The 27,013-nt window shown below is 36.4% G+C and overlaps 1 protein-coding gene across 2 annotated transcripts; it reads right to left on the reverse strand.

The window, feature by feature from the left end:
• Positions 1-7,279: 7,279 nt before the first annotated feature.
• Positions 7,280-26,825, reverse strand: LOC118600325 (zinc finger protein 566). 2 transcript variants are annotated; one of them, XM_036232628.1, is made up of 5 exons: positions 25,425-26,825; positions 24,946-25,018; positions 22,247-22,373; positions 21,846-21,941; positions 7,280-11,859 (listed from the first exon to the last, which is right to left on the reverse strand). In XM_036232628.1, the coding sequence occupies exons 1-5, from the start codon at positions 25,499-25,501 to the stop codon at positions 10,832-10,834; spliced, it is 1,401 nt and encodes a 466-aa protein (XP_036088521.1). In that variant the 5' UTR covers positions 25,502-26,825; the 3' UTR covers positions 7,280-10,831. The 2 variants fall into 2 exon arrangements, with proteins under 2 accessions (XP_036088521.1, XP_036088520.1); XM_036232627.1 differs by having other exon boundaries at positions 21,846-21,944.
• Positions 26,826-27,013: the final 188 nt, after the last annotated feature.

A 27,013-nucleotide genomic window follows, 5' to 3' on the forward strand; every position in this document is an offset into this window, starting at 1 on the left:
TGGACAAACAGAGCTTCCTACTAGGGTCTCTAGATAGGTGAAACTACTGCCTGCACTCTAAGGTCATGGGATTGCTGCTTGCTGGGCTCTGCTGTTAGGTGGGACCACTGGTTTGGCTCTGTACACAAGCAGGGCTACTGGTGGGCTCCTTGACTGTGTGGGTTTGTGAGCTATATTCTATGGTCAGGTGGGGCCACTAGCTGGCCTCTGCAAACACCTCTGGTTGCAGGCTGTTCTCCTTGATAGGACAGTGCCACTGGTTGGCTTCCACGATTGGGCAGGATGGCAGGCTGTGCTCTGCAATTGACCTTGGTTTGGTGAGGCCTCGCATTATGCTTCCTGACTGGCTGCTGCCACTGGCTGGAGTTCATGTACAGGTGGGGCCATAGACGAAGCTTTGCAGTTGGCCAGGGCCTCAGGTTGTGTTGTGTGATTAGGTGGGACTACAGATCGTGCCCCAAAGATGGGTATGGCGGCAGGCCAGGTTTTGTGATCAGGTATGCCATTGGCTGTGCTTCACTATTGGGAGAAGCCATTGGCCAGTCCCTGTGACTAGGCAGGGACTCCTGCTGTACCTCACAGCTAGGTGGGGCTGGAAATTGTTCCACAATTGGCCTGGGTCATTGTGTCGGTTCCCTGGCTGTGTAGGGCTATAGTCTATGGTCTGTTATTGGGTGGGTCACTGGCCGAGGTCCCTGCCTGGGAATGGCCGCAGGCTGTGTTAAGTAACCAGGCAGGACCACAGGTCAGGATCCACTGCTGGGTGGAGTTGTAGGTTGTGCTCTGCAGCTGAGCAGTACCATAGGCTGGATTCCAAGGCTGTCTGGGGTCACTGTTCAGGCTACCTGGTTTTGCCTGGTCAGAGACTATGCTTAACAGTTGTGCAGGACTTCTGGGTTGGCTCCCTGCCTGGGTGGGCCACAGGATATGCTCCACAGCTTCTGGGCATCTGCGGCCACACTTCCCGGAGTGACAAGACTAGAGGCTATGTTCAGCCATTGCATTGGCCTGTTAATTTCTCCCCTGCCCAGGTAGCCTGTAAGATGTGCTCCGTGGGTGCCAGGCATCTGTGGTCATGGTTTCTAAAGGGTCGGGACTCCAGGCTATGCTTAGCAATTGGGTGGTATTGTTAATTTGCTCCACTCATGGGTGGACAGTTAGATGTGCTCTGTGGGTGCTGAGCCTCTGTACCCAGGCCTTCCGGTATGGTAGGACTGGTGGCTATGTTTAGCAGTTGAGAATGGCTGTGAATTTGCTCCCTTCCTTGAGCAGACCCATAGAATAGGCCCCATGGCCAGTAAGGCCATTGGTCTAGGGATCCAAATCAGGCAGAAGTGCCAACTGAGCCCACTGGCCAGATGGGTGCACAGGCTCAGCTTTATAGATGGGCAAAGCCACTGGCTGGGGAATGCTCAGGTGCTGCTCAAAGCAGGAATACAGTCTGCCATGATCTAAGTGCTAGGTGCTATAATCCCCACCTCCATCTAAGTCTCTATTGGATGCCCAGTGGTAGAGTTCCACATATCTCCCCAGTGATCCCCATGAGGTGAGACCTGAGTGGTCCTCTTGGGGAGTATCCCTCAGCACTGGGGAAGCTACCTGTCCACCTTAAATTCTCTTTTTTTCCACTAGAGAAACCACAGGCCCAGCGGAGGCCTTCTAGGTGTAGAGCTATATTAGCCTGGGAGGGTAGGGCAATGCAGTCAAAATGAAGCTCTTACCCTTACCCATTTAATGTGATTCTCAGTCTCTATAGGCTAGGGGAGAGCTTCACTCTCTCTCCTGGGTTCTTGCATTTTCATAATGGTGTCTTATCTATGGATATTTGCTAATTTGTTTTTTCATGCAATAGCAAAGCATCTGTGGATTGCTTGCTAAATTTTACCAGGTGGCCCCAGAGGGGCACAGCCTGGGGTTAAACTTGGCTTGCAGCTGGACCCCTCTCAGAACTGTGCCACTGGACACCTACTACACAAACCCATGCTAATAAGACCGGGAGACTTAGGAGCTTTGTTTAGTACATAGAAACAGAAACAGGGAGGCAGCCAAAAGGGGAAGACAAAGAAACATGTCCCAAGTGAAAGAACAGAACAGAGCTCCAGGAAAAATGGAGTGAAGCAGATTCTGAACAATGGTTATAAGGATGCTCAAAGAACTTAGGGGAAGAGCAGATGAACTCTGTGAGAACTTTAACAAGAGATAAAAATATAAAAATGGAGATGGAAATTATAAAAGGGAATCAGTCAGTAATGAAGAATACGATATCTGAGATGAAGAGTGTATTAGAGGGAATCAACATAGTAGATGAAGCAGAGGATCAAGTCCTCTGCTGTAGAGAATAGGGTAGTGGAGAACACCCAATCAGAATGGCAACAAGATAAAATAATCCAAAATAATGAAGATTATATAAGGAGCCTATGAAATAACATCTAGTGTACCAACATTTGCATTATAGGGATACCAGAAGGAGAAGGAGAGCAAGAAGTTGAAAACCTATTTGAAGAAATAATGATGGAAAACTTCCCTAATCTGGTGAAGGAAATAGACATACAACCCTAGGAAGCAGAGAGTCCCAAAAAACATGAACTCAAAGAGGCCCACTCCAAGACACATCATGATTAAAATGCCCAAGGTTAAATTCAAAGGGAGAATCTTAAAAGCATCAATAAAACAGTTAGTTACCTACAAGGGAGCACCCAAAAGACTGGCAGCTAATTCCTCAAAAGAAATTTTGCAGGACAGAAGGGCATGGCACAAAATATTCAAAGTGATGAAAACCCAAGATCTACAACCAAGATTACTTTATACAGCAAAGTTATTATTTAGACTTGAAGGACAAATTAAGAGCGTCCCAGACAAGAAAAAATTAATGGAGTTCATCACCACCAAGACACTATTACAGGAAATGTTGGAAGGACTTTTTTAAGAAGAAGAAAATATATGTCTTAAAGACATGAATAAAGAATGGCAATGACTGCAAGTACCTCAAATGAAAAGGAATTAAGTGCTCCAACCAAAAGAGGCATACCTCATTTTATTACACTTTGCAGATATTGCATTTTTATCAACATTTTGGCAAGACCCTCCACCAGCAAAATGATTACGACTTATTGAAGACCCAGATGATATTTAGCATATTTTTAGCAATAACGATTTTTTTCCTGCAACGAATATAAATGTGATTTTGTTGGAATATGAAATGTAAACAGGTGCTTTCAAACAAACAATCCAATCTTATTAAAATGTATGGTATTATTAAATAGTTAATAAAGAAATCCTAAAGTGTGATGTGGTGGTAGACACCTTTAGCTCTAGCTTAGGTGTGTGAAGTCCCCGCAGCTATGGCTCTGCAGCTGGGGTGAAGGGACTACTTGTAAACCATGGTGGTGACAAGTCCCCCAAATAAAATCCCCCACCACCGTTTCTATGGCTTTTTATTCTCTCTCACAAAGCTGGCCTTGCAAATCATCATTAGTTACTATCAGGTTAGCAATTACAAACTATAGCCAATTCCCAGACTCAGCCTCGAGGCCATGACCGTGTTTTCAGCTATTTCTTCTCAGGTATCTTTTTCCCATCCTCGTCCCTAGAGCAAGAAGTTCCAGATAGGTCAGGTGTGTGCGCTCTCCCTGCAATGTGTTCTTGTGTGCAAGTCCACATCTGCTTCTGATGACCTTGTTGCACCAGGACTGCAGGTGTTTCTCACAACAGTAGTCATATACGGTAGTGATATATGGATAGATATATAAATTAGTGGGATAGAATTGAAAATCCGAAAATAAACTCTCAGATTTACAATCAACTGAGTTTTCAAAAGGGTATCAAAGCAATTCAATGGGGGAAGTAATAGTCTTTCAACAAATCATGTTGAGACAACATATTCACATGCAGATGAATAAAGTTAGAGCCTTACCTCACACCACCATAAAGTAACTCAACATTTATCAAACACCTAAATATAAGAGCTAAAAAGTGTAAAACACCTCAAAGAAAACATGGCTGTAAATCTTTGAGACTTCAAATTAGGCAATGGTTTCTTAGATATGACATTGAAAGAATGAATAATAAAAGAAAAAAATAGATGAATTGAATTTCACCAAAAGTGAAAATAAAAAACTTTGTGCTTCAAGACACTATCAAGAAAATGAAAAGACATCCCACAGAATGGGAGAAAACTTTTGCAAATTATATATCTGATAAGAGACATTCATCTAGAATTATATAGAGAATACTTATGATTCAATGGTCAAAAGACAAATAATCCAGTTTAAAAATGGGCAAATCACCTAAATAGAAATTTCTGCAAAGAAGATATATAAATGGCTAATAAGCACATGAAAAGATGCTGAACATCACTAGTCACCAGAGAAATGCAAGTCAAAACCATTATGAGATACCACTTCATAGCCAATAGAATGGTTGTGATTTTTTTTTTTTTTTAAAAAGGCAAGATAATAACAAGTGTTGGCAAGGTTGTGAAGAAATCTGAATCCTTATACACTGCTGGTGGAAAAATAAAATGGACAACTACTTTGGAAAAGTTTGGAAGATCCTCAAATTGTTAAATATATATAACCACATGCCCAACAATTCTACTCATATATAACCAAGAGAAATAATATGTCCACAGAAAAAATGTCATGAATATTCATAGCAGCCCCAAAGTGGAAACAACCTAGATATCCAGCAACTAGGAAAGGAGTAATTAACGGTGGTAAAAATATACAGCAGGACACTATTCTGCCATTAAAAGAATGAAGTATTGGCACAGCCTATAGCATAGGTGAACCCTGAAAGCATGCTATATGAAAAAAGTCAGATACAAAAGACAACATATATGATTGCATTTACATTAAATGAATAGGCAAATCTATAAAGACGGAAGGTAGAATACTGGTTGCCTAGTGTTGAAACGTATGAGGAAAACAATCCCAAGTAATTATTGTGTTTGAAGTCTCAAAAAAATTGAGTGAATGAATTTATATACTCGCACCATGGAATGTTATAGTCAGTATTAATGGATTATATTGAAAAGCAACATGGGTTAATCTTGGCAATTTAGCGTGAAGAGGAAAAAGTAAGTTCCTTAAGATTTTATGTAGCATGAAACCTATGTCATAAAGTTAAACCTAACTAAAATAAAAATTAATCTTATCCCACAGATTGAGTCCCAAGTCACAAATTCGTTTAAAACAAAAAATTTTAAGAATTTAAACTTTATGGATTAAAGGGAATTTATTACTGTAGATTCCATATACAACCAATTATACTATAACAACATGAACTACGTGGACATCTTTTTTTCAAAGGAAATTTTAACTGCATGACAATATGGAACAGTAAGTTCCTCATATTCTTCATTATGGATTCTTTTCAGTTCCCACTTCCCTGAGCACGATGTTAAAAGTTATAAAGTTTGTAAAAATAGTGTGCAATTTGACTTTTAATGTTAATTTCCCTCCCTTAGTATTGATTTCAGGTAGTTGGAAGCCAAAGTGGAATAGCGATAACGAGACTGTAAATTTTGACCATGACTATAGAGAATCTTCGCTAAAACACTAGTTTTAGAAACACTTATCTCTAAGAAGAGATTCTTACCAAACTGAAAACGTATCCCAGCCTCCCCAAAAGCTAATGTAAAAGGACAGGATGGAGGCTTTGGCACTCAAACACACCCATCTCAGAATAGCAAGGGGATGCTACAAAGGAACAGACTGGGAATTCTGTCTGGGGATTACTGGGTACACAGATGGCAGTAGCAGGAACTTCCAGAGTCCAGCACCTATGGTGTCAGGAGGTTAAGCTGGGGATTCTATATTCGGCAGCTGCAGTGGTGACCTCACCACACAAGTTCTATGTCATCACTTAGAGTCTTGCTCCTAGTTCTGGATCTTTGTTCCTCAGCACTCTTAAGATTTGCTTTAGGGAACTCGATATTCTTTGAATAAATTCCTAAGCTACTCAAATTAGCAAAGGTAGACTATATCGACTGTAACCAGTATGTGTCTCCATTAAAAGTAAAAATATAACAAAGATGACTATAGTAGAGATTTCTGTGGGTGATAATCCTAACTCTTTCCTTCCTATTTCTGGACTAATGGAGAAATAATGGTGATGCTTTTCTGAAATAGACAGCCTGAATCAGGATTTAAAATGTACAACTTAATACTTCATTTAAACTCTAGAAATTGAAATACATACAAGCAGACGACTGGGCCTGCAGAGTAAGCATAGAGAATCACAGCGTGCCGCAGAACATGTGAAATTCAGGGTCAAATAAAAGAAGGTAATTTATATGTTCTAACACATTTCATCAGGGCAATACATACATCATTTCTCTTATGACATACAAACAAGAGTAGGGATGAAAATATGAAGCAGAAATTATCTGCAAAAATCAGCTCTTCAGTCTGTAAAAATGGGGGGAAATGGTAAAAAGTCTTGCCCAACACCCGTCATCAGGTCTGCAATATGAAATGAGAAAGTGAAATAGGTTTAAATACTGTGAGATGGACATATGATTTTACCTGCAGATTACAAAAGGTCTGAAGAACCCATCACTTTATAATCAACACCCTAATAAAAGATATTAAACTTTCAGATGTTACTAGCATATTTTAAGTAAACATTGTGAAGCATTCCCTTGTAAAGGTATTAAGAGAGTAAGAAGGATAAAAGTTATCAAAGAAATTTCAAAACATATCTGAATTAATGAATATCTACTCAATGTCAATTGTGAATTCATCTTGAGATCTCTGTATTTAGAACAAATTAACATTCAAAATATAATCCCAATGAGTTCTTTAATTGAAACTGAATAAAGTCATTTAAAAATTCTAAGAAACATTTCTCTATTTCCAAATAAAAACTGTTTATTAATAATATACATATCTTTATTTCCAAGTAATAAATTGCTGAAATTTTTAAGTAAAAGATTGCTGGAAAATAGAGCACAGAAATAGATGAGGATAAGCATTTAATATATGATAAATAATATTTTAATTCAGTAGAGAAAAACAAATAGTTTTAATAATTGGTTCTGGCGTATTGGCTTTATTTCTGGATGGAAAAAAGCTGACATCCTGTATCACACCAAATACAATACATATACAATTAATTCTAGATGGATTAAAATGTTAAATGTGAATGTATATATACTTCCATAACCACATATATGAAAAACTGCTGTCTTTTCCTTTATCCTCTTGCCCTCTGAAATTCTCTATAAGCAAGACCTAAGAAACCAAAACACTGCAAATAATTATATAGAAATAAAACGTTTCAATAAACAATGTTTATTGAAGCACTAGTTTTAAATCGCAGAGTTAATCTGAAATAGCACAATTGGGGAATAGCTGAATAGGAACAGGTACAAGCATATTGTAAAATATACTTTAACCATTAAATCATCATTTATGGACTTGAAGGGAAATCCAAAATGTACAGATAAATGTAAAAAAGCAAATGACAGAGAACTGTATAAAGTATCATTCTTTTTTTGTAAAAATATACTATAATTTATTTGTTAATGTTTAAAGACAAAGAACACAAGGTTGAAACATTACTCAGGAAATGTACAGAGGGGAAGGGAGTGATTTTTAAAAATTTATTGGCATTGTCTCATTGGTTTGGGTGCAAATGCATTATCTCTGTAATTTTTGATGAGGAATTTAATGACTTAAAGTATACTAACAAAGAATAAGAAATTCTCATTTTGACAGTAAATGCAAAACATTAGAACAAAATAGCCTGTCTTTACTAATCATCCCATTTGCAGATATTTTGCTTACTCTACTTTTCTCAAATTATGATATGTGCCTGTAAAAAATTAAATTCACTGTTAAAAAAAAAACAAATCCTCTAACATGGTACTATGTAAAAGGAATTAAAGGGCAGACCTGTAGTAACTTTGGATATATAGGTTTTCCTCCTACAGAATGGTATCTATCCAGGGTAGAAAGCTGCCTTGAGCATGAAAAGTGAGGCACAGGAAAGGTCAATCTCTAAACACTAGCCCAAACCTAAAAAAAGCTAAACTATGGGACATTTATTTTTTAAATTTCAGGATTTCTTAATCCAGGACTTTTATAAGGCTTCTATACTATAATGGCAGAGTTGAGCAGGTGCTACAGAAATAGTATGGCCCACAAATAGTATACCCAACCCTTTATGGAAAATTTATGGAAAACTTGCTGACCCTTGGTCTAGAACACAATACACAATACGTAATTCCGGTGACACATTTGCTGCTATGCCGAATTGTCATAGCCTGGTTATTTTTCCTCCTGAGAGTTTGATTTATTTTTAAATGTTCAGTTGTGTGTGTATATGGCTCATGAATGGGATATAAAATATATACAATAGTCATGCACTGCAAGCTTCAGTCATCGATAGACTAAACATACAACAGTGGTATACTATATAGCCTAGATGTGTGGTAGGCAATACAAATTGTGTAAGCATACTCTTATCACGTCTGCCCAACAAAGAAATTGTCTAACTACGCATTTCCCAGGACATATTCCTGCTGTTAAGTGGTGACTATCCTATTTAACTCACATAATGCTTAAAATAAAAAATTTCATGTAGAAAATATTGGGGCTGAATCAAGTCCTTTTTTGAAAAAAAAAAATCTTTATATACTTGGAGTTTAGCTACTTTATCTCTGGAAATATTTTAGATCTAAAACTGTTCACATCTAAGAAATTCTGGGTAAATTATCTTGTGTGTACTTCTCCCCCCCCCCCCCCTTAAATTTCTTTGAGGCCCTGGGATTTGCACTATTAACTCCTCCTGCAAGCCTTTTGCACACTCACTGCTCTAATGTCCAGAATAAAAGTAATCCGTGGGTCACATGCTACTTGCAGACTCGATATACCTTCTTTTGTACTCATGTTTTATCTTAAATCTGAGCTGCCATATAAAAATCAAGAGTCATCACTGAATAAAAAAGATAGACTTATGGATTTTCTGCAAGTCAGAAGAGCTGACAAATGGGGCTGACTTTCTTCACAGCATCAGTTAGCTGGAACCATGCACTGGGCATCCTTTCTAGCTACTGTCCCAACCAGGTTCACTTCTATTATTCTTTTGCCACCTACAGTTTCCTTTTTTTTTTTTTTAGTTTGCTCATACATCTCATGGATGATACTGAAAAACAGCTTCCGTTTTTGTTTCCTCCTAATGCATTTCTAACAAGATCACGTCAGTTTGTTATGACATGTCTACTTCTAAATAATAGTTCCTTGAACACCTTAGGTAACGTTTTGCCTAAAAAGAAACTGGGTTTGGTGCTTTGACAGTTAATAGTTACTATATCTCATGCTAAATTTCCCTTTTCCTTTGTTTGTAAGAGTCTTACAAGAGTTCTGATTTTGAGTCAACACTGGTACTGTTTATCTTCCTAAGAAATAATTGTTTAGGTTTTCAAATGTTTAAAAAAACCAAACCAAACCAAAACCAAAAGACAGTACTCAGTATAGCATTTTAAATCAGTAACTATAAGGTTTCGCTATCTTTACATATATGTGCATATATATTTATCCATTTTTCAAACCTAATGCTATTTATCTTTTCATACTTTTTCTTCATAAGTTACAAATGTTTTGTTATTATATAAAAAAAGATGCCAGTCTGAATGAAGTCCATCCCACACATTATACACATTACTTTCCCAACACCCAAGATTATTTCATGTTCTATAAGAAATAAGAGATAGAAAATTTTCTTAATTCATTACTCTCAATGGGTCTTTCTTCAATTGTATATCTTGCCTGATGTTGAGTAAAGTCTGCAGAAACAATTGTATTTCAAAAAATGACGAATATTAACAGTGACCAACAGCCAGTGATTATTTATTATGACAGGCACAATTCTAAACATTCTGTTTTATTTGATCCTCACACAAAATTATGAGGTATTATAATTATCCCCATTTTATAATTTCTACAGAGACATACATGTATAAAAACAGAAAAATGTTCAGGAAGGGTAAATACTAAACAGATGACTATCCTTTGGAAAGAGAGATGGGTACAAGAATAGTGGTCAAAGGGTATGTTTGCTTTATTTGGAATGTTTAAATCTTTTATAAGGAAATCTATATTCATGCATTATCTCTGTAATTAAAAGATATGATACAAAGATATGCCAAAGGAGAATATTCATCAGGGCACTGTGTATAATGGCAAACTGTAGAAGAAACTATAGTTTATCAAAATGGATTTGATAAAATAATATTACAGCAACACAAGGAAGCACCATAAAGCCAGCCATGAAAGGATCTCTATTTACTGAGTGCAAAGTTGTTTGTGAACGTTTTAACAATAAGAAAGTCTAAATTTTCTAAAGAGCAAAAAGAGTAAGTCATCTTCAAAAATAAAGAGGCCACTTCTCTGTTATTAAAGGTATTTTAAAAATAAAAGTATTTTATAAACCATGATGTAAACAGATGAACTTCACAGTCTTATAAATTTAGGATGGATTGAAAAATTAAAAATATTACTATAGACAAAGGGAAAAAATGAAAATCACAGTATTACATTTAAGCAAGAATTCTCTGATGTGTAGTTAGAAGGGTGTCAAAAGTTGCCATTTTAATATTTGCTAAGTTGAATTAGGTCAAGAGAAATATAAATTTTATTAATAAAGGGCTTCCAAAATGTATTCTACCCATGAGATGTGTTTTTCCTACATTTCTGCAGGCTAAATAAACTGTAGTCAACAAATAAGATGTTTCTACATTATTCTATTTAGAAGGATTATCATCAAGATAAAAAGTTTTGAGCTGTAGTTAAAAGCCTTCCTACATATTTCATATTTCTATGGTTTATCACCAGTACAAATTTTGATGTTGAATAAGTTGTGAACCATAATTAAAGGTCTTCTCGCATTCCCTGTATTCGTAGGGTTTCTCAGCGGTATGAATTCTATGATGACTAATAAGTTGTGAACTCTGAGAATAGGCTTTCCCACATATTTTACATTCATAGGGCTTCTCACCAGTATGAATTCTCTGGTGTCGAGTAAGGTCTGAACCAGAACGAAAAGCCTTTTCACATTCCTTACATTCATAGGGTTTCTCACCTGTATGGATTCTCTGATGTTTAATAAGTTGTGAGCTTTGACTAAAGGCATTACCGCACTCCTTACATTCATAGGGTTTCTCCCCTGTGTGAATTCTCTGATGTTGAGTGAAGTTGGAGCCACTACTGAAGGCCTTCCCGCATTCTTTACATTCATAGGGCTTCTCACCAGTGTGAATTCTCTGATGTCGAGTGAAGTTGGAGCCACTACTGAAGGCCTTCCCGCATTCCTTACATTCATAGGGTTTCTCACCAGTGTGAATCCTCTGATGTCGAGTAAGGTCTGAGCCACAAATAAAGGTTTTTCCACATTCTTTACATTCAAAGGGTTTCTTGCCAGTGTGAATTTTCTGATGATGACTGAGTCTTGAGGGATGTCTAAAGGCCTTTCCACATTCCTTACATTCATAGGGTTTCTCAATGGTGTGAATTATCTCATGTGCTGTATGCTGTGAGTCACGTCTAAAGGTTTTCCTATATTCCTTATTTGGACAGTATTTCTCTTTATTATGAATGATTTGCTGTAACGTCAAGGGTGGATGCTGACTAAAAGTGGGCATGCCTTCATGGGTGTATATTGGTTGACTAAAATGTCGTCCCTCCTGAGAGCCATGTTGTCTTTCAAACTGGCCATTACATTTCCAATCATCTCTGAAACTAGAGCACTGAAGGTCATGTCTTGTAAGTCTTCCCATTAGCTCCCACTGGGCTGACTCTATTTCAAAAATTTCCTTCTTCAGAAGTAATTTCTTGGTCTGACATCTTGATCCCAGGACTGAAAGAAAATATGAAAGTAATCACTCACATTTTTCTTGTTTGGGAAAAATAAAACTTCAATTAAAATGGAAGAATTAAACTGAGTTTTTAAGAAATGCACTAGAAGAGTGAAGAGAGATCACACAGGAAGATGAGGGCAGTAAGTATGCCAATGGCTTCCAAACATTGCAATAAGATCAGAATTACCTACAGGAGCTCGCTAATTATAAAGATGTCTTAGTCTTACTTCCTTTGTTATAGGATGATTTTAAACACACACACACACGCACACACGAACATCACGTATAAGAGCATGCCACAGCATGAACTGTAAATTAAAAGAAATGATCATATCCACTTAACAGAGTAATCAGGATTAAGTGAATATGTCAAAGGGAAAATTCTAAGGGGTTAGCAAACTATGACCTGCAGCGCTGTGACAATTTTTATAAGTTAAGTTTTATGGGTACACCTCCACCCTTATCCATTTATGTATTGTCTATGGCTGTTTTTAAGCTGCAATGGCAGAAGTAAGTAGTTGCACTGGAGATCACACAGACTGCAAGCCCAAAATATTTACAATCTGACCCTTCAAGAAAAAGTTTGCCAACCCCTGGTTAGATCTGTGTCATCCATTACAGCAGCCACTAGCATATGTATCTACTGAAGTTTACAATTAAAAATAAATAAAAATTCAAATCCAGGTGGCATTATCCACTTTTCCGGTGTTCAAGAGCCAAATATGGCTAGTGGCTACTATACTGGAAACATAGGAAAAACACAGGAGATTTCCATCACTGTTGAAAGTTCTATTCGATAGCAACTGTCTAGATTTAGTAACTGGAAGTCTCTTTAACGAATGATAAAGAAATAGAGGGCAGCAATTCACATGGGAGAATAGCTTAAGAAAAGTCAAATGCTGAATGAATTTAGCATGACTGGTATATAGGTAGGGCTCTTTAGTGGCTAGATATATCTTTAGGGTTTGATGAAAATACTACTTGCTTTGGAATTCTGCGACGCTGACCTCAGGAGAAAAGGACTTAACACATGCACAGGCACGACAGTGGTGCCAACCAACTGACACAAAGGGTATTTGTAGGTTCAGAGAGAAGAAAAGAGTATATAATGGGAGGTGACATACTGAAAGATCATGGAAACAACAATCTGTTAGGAGTTTTGAGCCCAGATTCAGTTTATTACAAGCTTTCTTTTCTTGGATGGATTAGTTTATCTTTCCAAGCCTCCGATTCTGTCTGCACAATAGGAATGATAATTAATTTTCATGATCAGTGTAAAGCTTAAGAATATATGAAAATTATTTGGTACAAAATAACAGTTTAGTATTTGAAAGATATTATGAAAGAATTTCTCTACAAACATAGGGATGTGAGGTAAGTGAAATGCTTAAAAAAACACACTATGGACCCAGAGAAAAACCTCAGGCCAAAGAATTGAAAATCGTTCTAGTACCACCTTTCCTTCCCTTCATACGATGGGGCAAATACTACCTAACCTTGCTCTTATATATATCTTGAAACTCTTCTATCTTTACTATCTAACATGAATTCTCTCTCCCTTGGACTACTGGAATAGCCTTCTACCAAGTCTTCCCACTTGAGGTTTGCAATCTTGAATCCACATCACTAGAATGGCATTGCCTGCCACTGCTCTGCTTGACATTCACTAGTTTCCTACAATATTGCTCTTAAAATAACAGCCAACCTCCTGAATGGGGTCTCCAAAGCTGTGAACAATCTGGTTCCCGTCCGCCTCTTCAACTGAATCACACACTATGCACCCTTTTGGTCTCTAGGCTCTATCCACACTGGCCTTATTTTGCAGTTCTTAACATGCTCCCAGCCGTTGGTCCTCCCAGAGGCCTTTGCACATATTTTTCTTTGTGTCTAGGTGTTTTCTTCACTCTTGTCCTTGATAACTATTGTTCATTTTCCAAATATCTATTTAAAAATCATACTTATTGAAGTCTTCCTTGATCCCATTACCAAATTACACCCTCTTTGTAATTATCCCTCAAGCACTCTCTCCTCTTCCTTAACATTTTCACAATTTGTAATTATGTATTTATTTAGGTTCATTTAATATCATTTCCCTCAAAAGGTTAAGTTCTGTGAAGGCAAGAAAAACATATATTGTCTTCATCAATGTGCATTCGACTCAGCACAGTATATCGTATACGTTGGAAGATCAACAAATATTTATTGACTGACTCAATTAGTGTGTACACATCTTAATAAAAAATGTCTAAAAAGTTCTAGAAAAAAAGGACATACTCTTTTCAAACATGGCACACTGAATATACACATTTGTTACCACTCCTTCATGACGTCCCACTAAGTGATAGTATTAAGATTAAATGAAAGAAGAAATTCCATTATGATAAAGAGAATGGGAGAGGAAAGTGTAGCAACAAAATTTTGGAAGCTACAGAGTAGACGGAATAGTAATAAAGGATATCTCAAGCATAAAAAAATGAAACCAAAGTCGCAGATTGGTCCTACTGTGTAGAATCCCAGGGATTTTCAGGAATGTAAACATCAGGTACCTGTGAAAGTAGGGTGCACGAGGGGCTGCAGATAGGAAGATTAATTGAAAATCCTTACCAGACAAACCTCAGGATCTCCATCCTGCTCCTTACAAGTAGGCTGATCCCCCAGCCTGTTATCCCAGAAAATTCTCTGAATCTGGAAGCCAAGCTTATTTTATTAATTCCCAGAAAGGGAAGGATTTCATTCTGGAGAAAACTAGCCCAGAAGAAAAAAAAAGACCTGATAGGTGGCAACAGCCAATAAACTGTTCTAGGCAGATAGCTCTACAGTGACTACCGCCAATAAATCTATACATCCTTAGACACAAACAAGCTCTAATTGGCTTTTTAATTGCCACAGTTTTATATGTGCAGATAGCCTTGAGTCACTAGCTATTTCAGAAAAATCTTAAACATAAGAGATTAAAATAAAGAAAAAAAGAACTCAAAAGACATGAAGCAATTTTTTTTTAATTAAAAGAATTATTCTGAAAACAACATATAACAATCCCTCATGAATTAGAACTTAAATCTCACAGAAAGTAGAGGTAAATAAAATTTTAAAAAAGTTCTGGGGCTAAGGCAAGAAATTTAAGATCTAAATCATTCAAAATTTAATGAGCCCTTGCTATGTGTCAGATACGGTGCCAGTCACTGGATATAAAAAGTAAATAACGTTTGAAACGTAGGGAACAGAGAAAATGATAGGGAACAAATAATCAAGAAAATTTCAGAGGTTTTTAGTTTTCAGGAAAAAAAAAGTCTCAGTGCATGCCTAACCAAATGAAAAAATAAAATGAACATCATGATCCCTAAACATGAACTATTAGAACATCATAAAAAATAAATTCTAAAGGCTTCCAAAGTGATTAAACAGGTCACAAAAAAAGAAGTAAGAAACTGAATGGGTTTTAGACTTCTCAAAAACACTAGATGCTGTTTCTTTTTAGAAGTCCATGGAGCAATGCCTTTAAAATTTTAAGTTGAGTTTTTCAACCTAAAATTACATCTCCAATCAAACTTGACAATGAAATAAAAACATATTCAGACATATAAGAATTCACAAAATATATTTTCTATTTACTTCTCTTGCATGCTTTCCTTGGTTGCTTTTGAAGATGTGCTTCAGAATAATGAGGGAATAAATCAAGAAAAAGGAAGCCAAGATATTCAACATTCAAGGTATACAAGGTGTCTAAGGCATCCAAATACAGAAGAGTCAAAAGGAATTTGAAAAAAGGCGGTAAAGTGAATCAATGGGATGATACTAAGGGAATCCACATAATTATAATGAAGGAAAATTCTAAAATCACAGCTATATAACAGTCTCAACTAGGACAAAAGAACAGGGGGTTAGAGGAGGGATGTCTCAGTTAAAAACCAAACCACAGTTACCTTCAGTGTCTGAAGAGATAGATTAGTGACAGATAAACAGAAAACTAAGGACCTCACAATGAAGACAAGGATTAACAGCATGGGGGAAAAAAAAAAAAGGTCACACAAGAAGAAAATATGACTACCCAGCTCGGCAATAAAAACTATTAACTAGTTGTTAAGTGAACTGAATAATGACTTAATTTTCAAAATCTGTGATATAATTATATTTAGAAGGTGAGGACAGAGGGTGTAAAGTAAGCTCTCTCTTCTAATATCACAGTGTAAAGTCAATCACTAAAATTAAAATTCTTGAAGAAAAAATTCTCAGAGAAAGTACAGAAAGTGACACCCTCTGCAAAATGGTCACGGAAAAGGAAGTAAAATGTAAAATGAGTCCTAGAAAAATATGGCAATGATGCAGAACCAATAAAACATTTCCAGACCTGAAAAAATCTCGTAGTAAGCAAATGGTTCCCTTCTGTACTGAGCAATTTATGAGGAAAGAGTTTTACCTAGCTGTATCTTGGTAGAATTTGAGGTTCCAAGCAAAAGAGAAAACTCCATAGAACTAAAAGCCTAGATGAATCAGGTCATATCCTACTCATGTCTGTATGTGGTGCTGCCCCAACAATTCTCTAAATTTTACATAGTTACCAGACTTGAGATATCAGATTTAATACGGAAGTCTGGATTCTGGCTTTCCTTGAAAGATTGGATTATCTGGTACTACTGGGCCTGCATTCTCACATGACAGCTGTCTCCTGGACTTCACAAATGCTTACCCCTTTGAAACAGGGTATAGCCTCTCTCTCATTAGCCCCTGTCCCACTGCTGCTTAGTCCCATTTGAACCCTCCAGCCAGTGTCTCAGTTGCCACGTATATTAGCAGTATTGCTTTCCCTCTTTTAACCTTCATTCCTGAAGGGTTTTTGCTGGATATAGAATTCTGAGTTGAAAGTTTCTCAGCACAATATTGTTCCACTTTCTTCTAGCTTACATGATTTATGAAATCCATTTATTCAAAATTATTTTCACTATAACTAACTAATGCATGATTTTCCTATGGTTCTTTCAACATATCCTTTGACATCTATTTTCAGCAATTTGATTACAGCATGGATTTCTTTAAGTTTATCCATGGGTTTATCCTTTTTGGGGTGGCTGAGCTTCTTGAACTGCTGTATCTTTCACCAAATTTGGTAAGCCACTATTTCTTCAAATATTTTTTTCAGTCCTGAATTTCTCCTCTCTCCCTGGAACTTTAATGACAAAAATGTTAACACTTTGTTGTTGTCCCACATGTCCCCAAGGTTATATTTGTTTTTTATTTTTTATTATTTTCATATTGGCTAATTTATTTCACTCTACCTTCAAGTTCATTAATTTTCCTTTGTTACCACGAGGGTCTGAACTGTGTGTGTCCACAATCCAAACTTGTATTGTTCAAATGTCCACTGTAGCTTGAAATCAGGAAGTCTGATGTCTCCAGCTCTGATTTTCTTCCTCAAATTTGCTTTAGCAACTTTGGGTCTTTTGTGGGTCTATACAAATCTTATAACCAAACACTTCTTAAGAGAAAGGTGGAGGATCTGACCCAACAGAGATCAGACTGTTCTATAAAAGCAAGAGTAATTAGGACAGGGATAGATGGAACAAGAGAGATTTACGTATACATGGAATTTTAATATATGACAGATAGAACACTGTGGATCAGTGGAAAACAGATGGACTTTTTATTTAGTGGGCAAAGTTAATTTGTTTTCTATGTGGAAAACGATTACAATTGATCTCTATTTTACAACTTTTATAAAAATCATTCAAGTTACTTTAATAGGTCTTTAAAAAGAAAGTCAAACAAAAGATAGTAGAAAACAGGGCTAGGGAAAAGTGTCTTAAGACCACAAAGGTGTGAAGCACACAGGAAAAAAGTAGAATTTTTGAATAAACTATATATAATTTAACTATTCAATATATAATTTAACCACACAATGAAAATTACTGTTCATCAAAAAGATATAAAGAAAGTGAATAAAGAAGCTTTGACTGGAAAAGATGTCTATAAAACATGTTCCTAACCAAAAATTAGTATCCGGAAAATACATAAGAAGTTCCTAAAAATCTTAGGAAAAAGATAAGTAGCCTAATACAAAAATGACCTAAGTGTTATTATACAGAAGAGACACTAATGGCAAATAACACATGGAAAAGAAATCATTTTTAATGGTAACCTGAAATATTTAATTTAAAACAGTAAAATAAGATTTTATACATATCAATCAAAATATTTTTAAAAGTGGGAAAAAATCTTACAATATCAATTACAGGAAGAGATGGTAATGCAAACACTTGGAAAATAGTTTGGGATTACCTAGTAAAGCTGAGTACATGTGTATGCCAAGATCTGGCAATTATATTCCTAGGTGTATTTCCTAGCAAATATCTCACATATGCAAATCTAGAGACTTATATGATATCTTAAAATTTTATGTTAATTATGTTATATACATCTTATTGTGTATATAACTATATATGAAACTATACAATTTTTTAAAAATAACAAACAATGAATAGGTTGAAGAGTTAAAAGGTCAAAGCTGAAGTATGTATTAGTGAATCAACACAAATCGAGCCTAGAATTCTATGTAAAGGCAGTATAAGTGGAAAAACAGATCAAGAGTAAAAGACACTGGAGATGATCCAAATGTTCTAATGTCTGATTAACAGAAGCTTAAAAGAGAAAGAAAGAAATGGTAGCAAGGTAATAAATAGTTGAAGAGATGACTGCCAAGGACTTCCTATCACAAAAAATAAAAAAAAGTGAGTCCTCAGATTGAAAAATGTAACAGCAGCAAAATATGGCAGCAATAAAGGTAACCAAACTTAAATACATCACAGTAAAAATTTAGCCCATTAGAAGGGAATATAAAAGAACAACAATCATAAATCTAGGAGAATATCTTCATGGTGTCATGGTAAGCAGACTTCTAAAACAGGACAAAATGCATAAATAGCATAACTCTGTTTATGTAAGATTCAAAAACAGGCCAAGGATTTCTTATGTAAGACCCATGAGTGTGAAGCAGAAAAAAAAGTGATAAATTTGACTAATTTTAAGTACTTCTATTCGCAAAATGAAATCATAAAGACAGCTAAAAGACAATTCAGGCAGAAGATATTTGCAATTTTTACAACATACAATGCACTCATAAGAAAAATATATAAATAACCCTTACACATCATTAAGAAAAATAATCTGACAGAAATATAGGAAAAAAATCTTCAAGAAATAATTCACTGAAGAATTTCAATAGATTGATAACAATATGAAATATGTTCAAACTCATCAGTAAAAAAATGCAAATTAAAACAACATTGAAGTATAATCATACAACCACCAATTGGTAAAAACCAAAGTTTGAGAATTCCATACATTAGGAAGCATGTGAAAGAATGGAAGTTCTCACATACTGCTGTTGGAATTATAAACTAGTATAGGCATTAAAAAACAAGTTGTGGAAAACCCAATTAGAACAGCAAAAAATAAAAAAAATAAAAAAATAAGAATAGTTTAAAGGAACTCTGAATCAATATTAAGTGTACCAACATTTACATCATACGGGTACAAGAAGAAGAGAGAAAGCAAGAGATGGAAAAAACTTATTTGAAGAAATAATAATGGAAAACTTCCCTAACCTGGTGATGGAAATGAACATACAAGCCCAGAAAGCGCAGAGAATCTCAAACAAGATGAACCTAAAGAGGCCCACACTAAGACACATCATAATTAAAATGCCAAAGGTTAAAGATGAAGAGAGAATCTTAAAAGCAGCAAGAGAAAAAGTTATCTAGGAAGAAGCACCCATAAGACTGTCAGATGATTTAACAGAAACTTTGAAGGCCAGGAAAGCTTGGCATAAAATATTCAAAGTCATGAAAAGCAAGGACCTACAATCAAGTTTATTTTACTCAGCAAGGCTATCATTTAGAACTGAAAAAAAAAAATAGAGATCTTTGCTGGTAATGTTGTAGTTCTCAATGTGGGTGATGATTCCATAAGAGGTCACAGCATAATTGTTTGCCTGTCCACCTACAGTTTGGGACTTTCCTGCATTTGTGATAATTTGCAACAAAAAGAATTAAAATAATTAAATGTGTGCTAGGCATATATCTCTTTATGGCATAAGTGGATGGATGAATCAAAGAAATAGAAAAAGAGGCCCTGAAATACAAACTAACATAAATGAGAACTTATTACTGAATGGACAGATAAAACAATGACAAAACGAGCATCTTTAAGTAAATGGTGCTAAAATAAGGTGTGTGTGGGGGGAAGTAATTGATTTGGACTCTCAGTTGATAACTTATTGCAAAAGAAAATTTCAAGTGAAGTTAAATGCTATAAAACAAATTGCAGAATGTTTTAAAAAAAACAATAAAATATCTATGAAATTTGTAGATGTCCGTTAATTTTATAAAATCAGAAATCATGATAAATACAAAGGAGCTGACTACAAACACATTAAAACATACATATTAAAGATGCCAATCCAAATTAAAATTAAAAAGTAAAAGCACCTTCTGGAAATGGGTAAATGTTTTTATTTCATAAAATCCATAGAAATTGACTGAAAAAAAAATAGTAATAGATAAAAAATATAGAGTAGTGAACAAGTTAAAGACAACAGCACCACTAAGATGAAAGTGTTCACTCTCACTTGATATCATGATACAAATAATCCAGTGTACCAAGAAAACCACCGTAAAATTTATTAGGAACGATAATGGCATTAAAGTTAATTAAAGGAGAAAATGCCCAATTTTTCAGAATCACATATGAGGTTATGCAACGTGAAATGACACGAGGTCTTGAATCTGAAAATACTTGAACATGACAACCTACATGGGTGAAGCATTGGCCTCCACGCTTCTCTTGAAACACAGACAAAGCACATGTGTCCCAGGGCCCTTGAATGTTCGCATTCCTCAATCTGAAACGTTCTTCCTCCCAGTAACCACATATAGCAATTTACTGCTGTACTTCAGGTCTCTGCACAAATGTCACCTTAATATAAAGTTTCTCATAACATGTCACATAAAATCACACCCTCCTTCCCCTCTACTTTGCTTTTCTTTTTAGCACTTATTACCTGATACACTCCTTTATTTGAGTGTCTCTTCCTGCACTGTGGGCTAAGCCCTGAGAACAGAGATTTTCTTCATGTTCTATTCACTACTGTACCCTCGGCGTTGAGAACAGCGCTGGGTGTGTAACAGGGACTCCATTGACAAATACTGAATGATGCGCTGTGCTGTTTTCCCTCCTTCATGCCAAATCCCTCTATCTTTGCCAGCTCTAAGTTCTCGATGGAGGCACAGACCCTTTGTTTCTGACATTCTGTCTAGAGTCAGGGGTGTGTGTGCTCCAGGGTCCTACGACTTCCGTGTGCATCAACTCTTCCTCTGCATCATTAGCCCTCACTTTCTGCCAAGCTCCCTGCTGTAACCTCTTACGGTGGTTCTACTTGATAGAAGTTACAGGTAGACATGTTCTAGAGCCTCTACTAAGCCATAAATTCCGTAACTGCTTATTCCTTTATTCATCTCTGCAGCACCTCACAGAATACCTCATGTACATTATAAAATCGGTAAATATTCATTAAAAATATGAATGAATCCATGAGTGTATAAACGACTGTATCTAAAAAAACTCTAAAAAAAATAAGTCTTCAGCAATGTAGAAAATAATTTATTTCAAGAGAAAGTGATGCTTTTTCATGACTAATACGAAAGAGGATGAGAAGCTGGTAAGGAGCTAGATCCAAAATACAGATAGAGAGAAGCATCGTTAGAGAGCATGGAAGAGGGCACCAGCTTAGAATCAGGAGAGAAGTGTAAGAGGAAAAAAGCAGGCACAGTGTGTGAAGTCAGGGGAAAGGCTGAGGTCATCTGAGAGCTCGTGCTGTAAATGCTTACTTTTGCATGACAGGCCCAAAGCTTTTAAGGGGAGATTCCCAGACAGCATCTCAAAGGTGAGGGGTCTCCACTGACCAACCAGGCCGTTGCTGCTATGCCTCACTTACCTGGACACTGGCCTCCTGTTACTCCTCTGTCAACCAACCAGGGCTCCTTCCCCTGCTCCAAGAAGGAGATCACATCTGGTTTAGAAATAGAATGTCCTGCTTACAAAAGAAGTAACGAGACATGTTTATGATGAGAACGTCCTAGAATTCAAATCCAGTCCTTTCATTAAGAAAGAGTCAAAGAAAGGTATAGCAGATTTATGAAACATAATGAGGATCTGAAACTTCCCCCACAACTCAACATAGCTTCTTCTTTCTCGCTCCGTAATATTAAAAACATTCCTCTGGGAACAGGATGTGGAACTCTAACTGGTTACTTGAAAGGCAAGTGAGTATTTCGCCCTGGAGGAAGGAAACCTTCTGAGGACAGAATCTGAATGAACATGGACAGACGTCCTTACCCATTGAAACCAGGTTGTTGTAATTCTCCAACATCACATCTCTGTATAAATGTCTCTGCTCATCATTCAGGCATTCCCACTCCTCCTGAGAGAAGTCTACGGACACATCACTGAACATCACTGACTCCTGGAACAACAACCATGTATATGACTCGATTAATACAAAGAAACGTTTTATGAAGGAGAGAGAGAAGAAACAAATAAAGGTAGAGGAAGTGAAAAAAGGCAAGCAGATAGAGTGGGCCTGAATGCTGAGATGCAAGCAGAGGGCCGTAAACAAGTCAGCGTGACTCAATCACTGTGATCCGATGTCTTCGTTTCCTCCCGACAAAATTGCCTGTGTATAGTGGGATGCTTTCACTATTTAAATAATTTGGGGCAGGTACAAAGTCTAGTTAAGAGGAGTTTCCTAATGAAAAGAAATAGTAGATACAAATGCCCAGCAAAATACTGGTTATACAATGCATCATCAATACATTTGAGCTTTGTTCTCTCTCCTCTTTTCCCAAATACTAAAAGTAAAAATTTCAGAATAAGGGATAAAGAGAACCCATTAAAAGCATCCACAGAAGAGTAGGTCGTATAAAAGACATCAAGAATCGGAGAGGCAATGAGGTTCTTAACGACAGTACTAAAAACAAGACATAAGGACAATTCTTCAATATTCTGATGGAAAAAAGAAATTCTAACCTAAAATTCTATAACCAAACTATTATTCTGTTGTGAGAACTGAAAAAAGACACTCCTAGACATCAAATGACACAAGCACAAGTTCTTAGGAAACTACCAAATGATGTCCTTCACCAAAATGGGGAAGGAAACCAGGCAAGAGGAAGACGTGGGATTAAAAAAAATAGGTAAATTAATAAAGGAGAACAGTGAAGGAAAATCCCAGGAAACAAAAACAGGCCAGTCTCAGAAACCTGCAGTGGGCCTAGAGAGTAACTAGACCAGACAGGACAGGGCTAAAAAGGGAACAGGGATGGAAGTCTCCATGTCTAAAGGAATGATGCATTTGACCAGATAGAAAACATTGATTGGCATGTGGCAGTAATTCTGGAAATTCTGGATATAAATACATGGACAGCTAAGCAATGTGGGGGGAGAAAATAATTAACCCCAGGAGAAATGAAAAGTTGTAATAGAATAAAGCTGAGCTCATTCAGCAGTGAGCAATATTTGCAGTCCTAATATTGTACACACTATTGATTTAACCAACAGTTGCAATGTGATTAATAACAGAACCAAAGGGAATGAAGGGTGCAATACGGGAGTACAATGTGCCTTCACTCTGCAGTAAATCGATGAGATAATAAGTGAATTGATTTATCAAAAGATAGCAAACTATTCAAGAGTTGAGGACAGCCACCTTTCTGGAGTAGGACTGCTGATGCAGTAAGACCGGAACGGTACTACTTCACTTGTAAACATGTGTAAAATGAGTTTAAAAAATATTTTATCTTAGAAAATTAAATTTGTACGTAATTCAAGAGTAATTCATTCTGATATCATACTATTATATTGAGTTATTCCTTGTTACAACAAATTCTTTTTGTAAGCTTATTTTTTCAATGAATAATATTCTATTATATGGATATAAATGATAACTTCTTTTTGGCTTTAAGACATGGAGATATAAGTGATATTTAAATATCTACCCAATATGGCCCCAAACTTACTGATAACCACCCATTGTTCAACTGTAAATTCTCTTTTTTCCAGAGCTACAGGAAACTGATGAAGGATGACCCACATTCACACAACTGCATCACTGAGGGCCATTTATCACAGAAGATCTTGTGGGGTGTAGGAGCTCTGTACTGACCACCAGCCACAGACCAAAACCTAAAAGGCTCACACATCCTGTCATTCCATATATTAAGGCTGAAACCAAACAACACCATTCTACATATTTTTTCACTGGAAAACCTGAGTCTGTGGAAGTGATCAGGGCTTTCCCCCATGAAGAGTCCTTAATTTCTCATTTTCATCCTATTAAACCACGGTCCGAGCAAATTAGAGTCATCAACAAATGGGGAACACATTTCTCTCAATATTTCTGGCAGAAGTCTGAGATGGAAGATGCTGAAGAGTTTACAAAATGAATGTGTAAGCTGTTTAAAGGAAGAAGGGGGGAAGGAAGAACGGGGATTTGGGGAGTGCACTGGGTTGTTTAGGAGGAAATAGGGGTCAGGGTCCTGAAGGGGACCATGTTAACCAATGTAAAAAGTTTTTTTCCCTAACCTGGTCTCAAGCGGACCACTTTTACATTACTTAATTCCCAATCTCTCTGTGGGAACAAGTAAGGATTCTTAATGACATTCATGAGGAATTTCCTGATACATTTTAATCTAAGACTGCTTCAGGGAAATTTGTTATCCAAGCACACAGCTGTCCTAACAGTTATTTCTAAGAGTGTAAAGATCTTTAACCAGACGTTCATGTCTTTCCTACAACGATTATCTAACCACTTCTTTTTTCTATAACTATCTCCACCAAGAGAGAAATGTTTGGCTTGGCCTATTGGGGACCTTTGTCTTTAGAGCAAGGGTAGGAGAACTTTGGCATTACTTATAACTAAACTGTCTGAAAGTTAAAAAGAGAAAAAAAAATGAAAAGTCTCATGATGAGGAAAGCAAACGTTTACATGTACTAGGGGCAAAATGACTCCATTTGAGCAAAAGAAAACAGCACCTCACCTGAGCCATGGCTTTGGTATTTGCAGAAAAGGACCAGTCCTCCTCTGGACTCCTCTTTTGGAAAAAGGCAGAACTGGGGGAGGTAAAAAAAAAAAAAAAAAAGCTACATAAGATTCTACTTGCCTTACAGCTCCCCAAATGATCATTTCATTTCCCCTCTGTTCAATCCACACAAACACTTGAGGGGTTATTAGAGAAAACAGGCAAATGTTTTGTTATTCCCAACTCCAGAAACCTCAGGTTTAGCCGAGAGCAGGACAGATTTATACAACCTAATATGGCTTGGAGAATAGTTTGTATATATGTATACATACACACAAAGATATAATTTTTTACACAAATCATAGCATATTATACATATTGTTATATATTGTTATTTTTACTTGGTTGTTGGACCGGATCCCAACTAGTACCTAGAGTTACATAATTATCTTAGCTACACTGCATTTCATTAAATGGATATGCTTTATTTAACCAACCTGCTGCCAATGATCATTTGGGTTGTTTCCAGTCTTTCACTATAACAAACAATGTTGCAATAGAGATCTCTGTACATATATCAGTTTACCAGTATGTGAATTTTGAGCGATTACTTCCTAAAAGTTGATCATAATCATTCTAGTTGGATATACATTGGTCGAAACAGCTTTCAATGATCTTGGATTGTACAATCAGGTCCCATGTTCTGAGCAAGAAACAACTGATTGATAAACTAACCGTAAGAGTCCTGCCTTAAAATAACTGAAATAAAAAAAAGCAAAGTAATATTACTGAAGCTTTAGGAAAATATTAACATTAGCATAACAATAGGAAGAAATTAAGAGTATACAAATAATGTAGAAATAAACTAAACCCACATCACTTATGCTTTAGAACAGCTTCTGACTGTAAGCGAAGCAATAATTTTAATCGTGTATGTTCTATGTACTTAAGATGTTTAAAATATTTCTAAATAAATTACACTAAAATACCAATAGAAGTTTAAAGCTAAAATTGTTTAAAGAAAGTAATTAAATTTGTGATGTTTAAATTTTTAAGAAAAAATATTTTTGATTATTAGATATAGGAATAATAAACTGAGCATTGTAAAAGTATAAACAGCAGTGAGCATTCCTCTCTATGCACAAAGTTATTTGATCATTAAACAATTTGTCAATAATTTCATGTAAAACTAACGACTCAGGAAGCAGCACCATGCTATCAATTATTTAATGGCTACTTCTACCCCTAGACACTCATTGCATTCCCCCAAGTGTATACACAGTCCAGGAAATGAAAACCAAAGTAATCCATACATGTCTCTCCCTTAAAACTTGAAAGCATTCTTTCAATATTATTATTATTATTACATTGAATTGTTAAAAAGTAAAGAGAAAGGAAAAAAATCTTGAAAGTACTCAGAGGAAGAAGAAACATTACCAAAATGAACAATATCAGGAATGAAAAGGGTAACATCATTACAGATGCCATGGACATTAAAAAGATAAGCAAATACTGATAACTTTGATCTTAAGTGTGAAAGCTTAGATGAAATCGACAAATTCCTTACAAAATATACTAAAACTGACAAAACAAACAAAATCCAGAAAATCTAAAGAGTTAAATTGTACAAATAAAAATAAAATAACCATTACAGCAGCGTTCACATAAAGTTTTAAGACAAGGGGAAACTACAGTATACTGCTCAGAGAGGTATCCATAAGAAAAAAAACTTCATACATTTATCCAGTCACACAAGTCACAAGCACCACGGGGACATAAAGCTAGAGAGAACCTCCAACTGAGGCGACAGGGCCGCAAACCCAAGGCCTCATACGGGCACAGGCACCGCACACCTGTAAGCGGTCGCAGAGTCACAATCACACGAACCACACAGATCAAACCACACAGGACTCACAAGTGCCCCCATCTCTACTCTGCCGCACACAGTCACACGATCACACACCCCTACGGGGACGAACGCAGCCACATCCCCCAAGTCCGAAGCTGCGTACCCCCGCACACACAAAGCCGCACGTGGTCCCCATCCTACACCGACGCGCGCGCACACACGCACCACCGGGAGGCG

The sequence above is a fragment of the Rousettus aegyptiacus genome, unplaced genomic scaffold, assembly GCF_014176215.1.
Source record: "Rousettus aegyptiacus isolate mRouAeg1 unplaced genomic scaffold, mRouAeg1.p scaffold_m13_p_14, whole genome shotgun sequence".
NCBI lineage: Eukaryota > Metazoa > Chordata > Mammalia > Chiroptera > Pteropodidae > Rousettus > Rousettus aegyptiacus.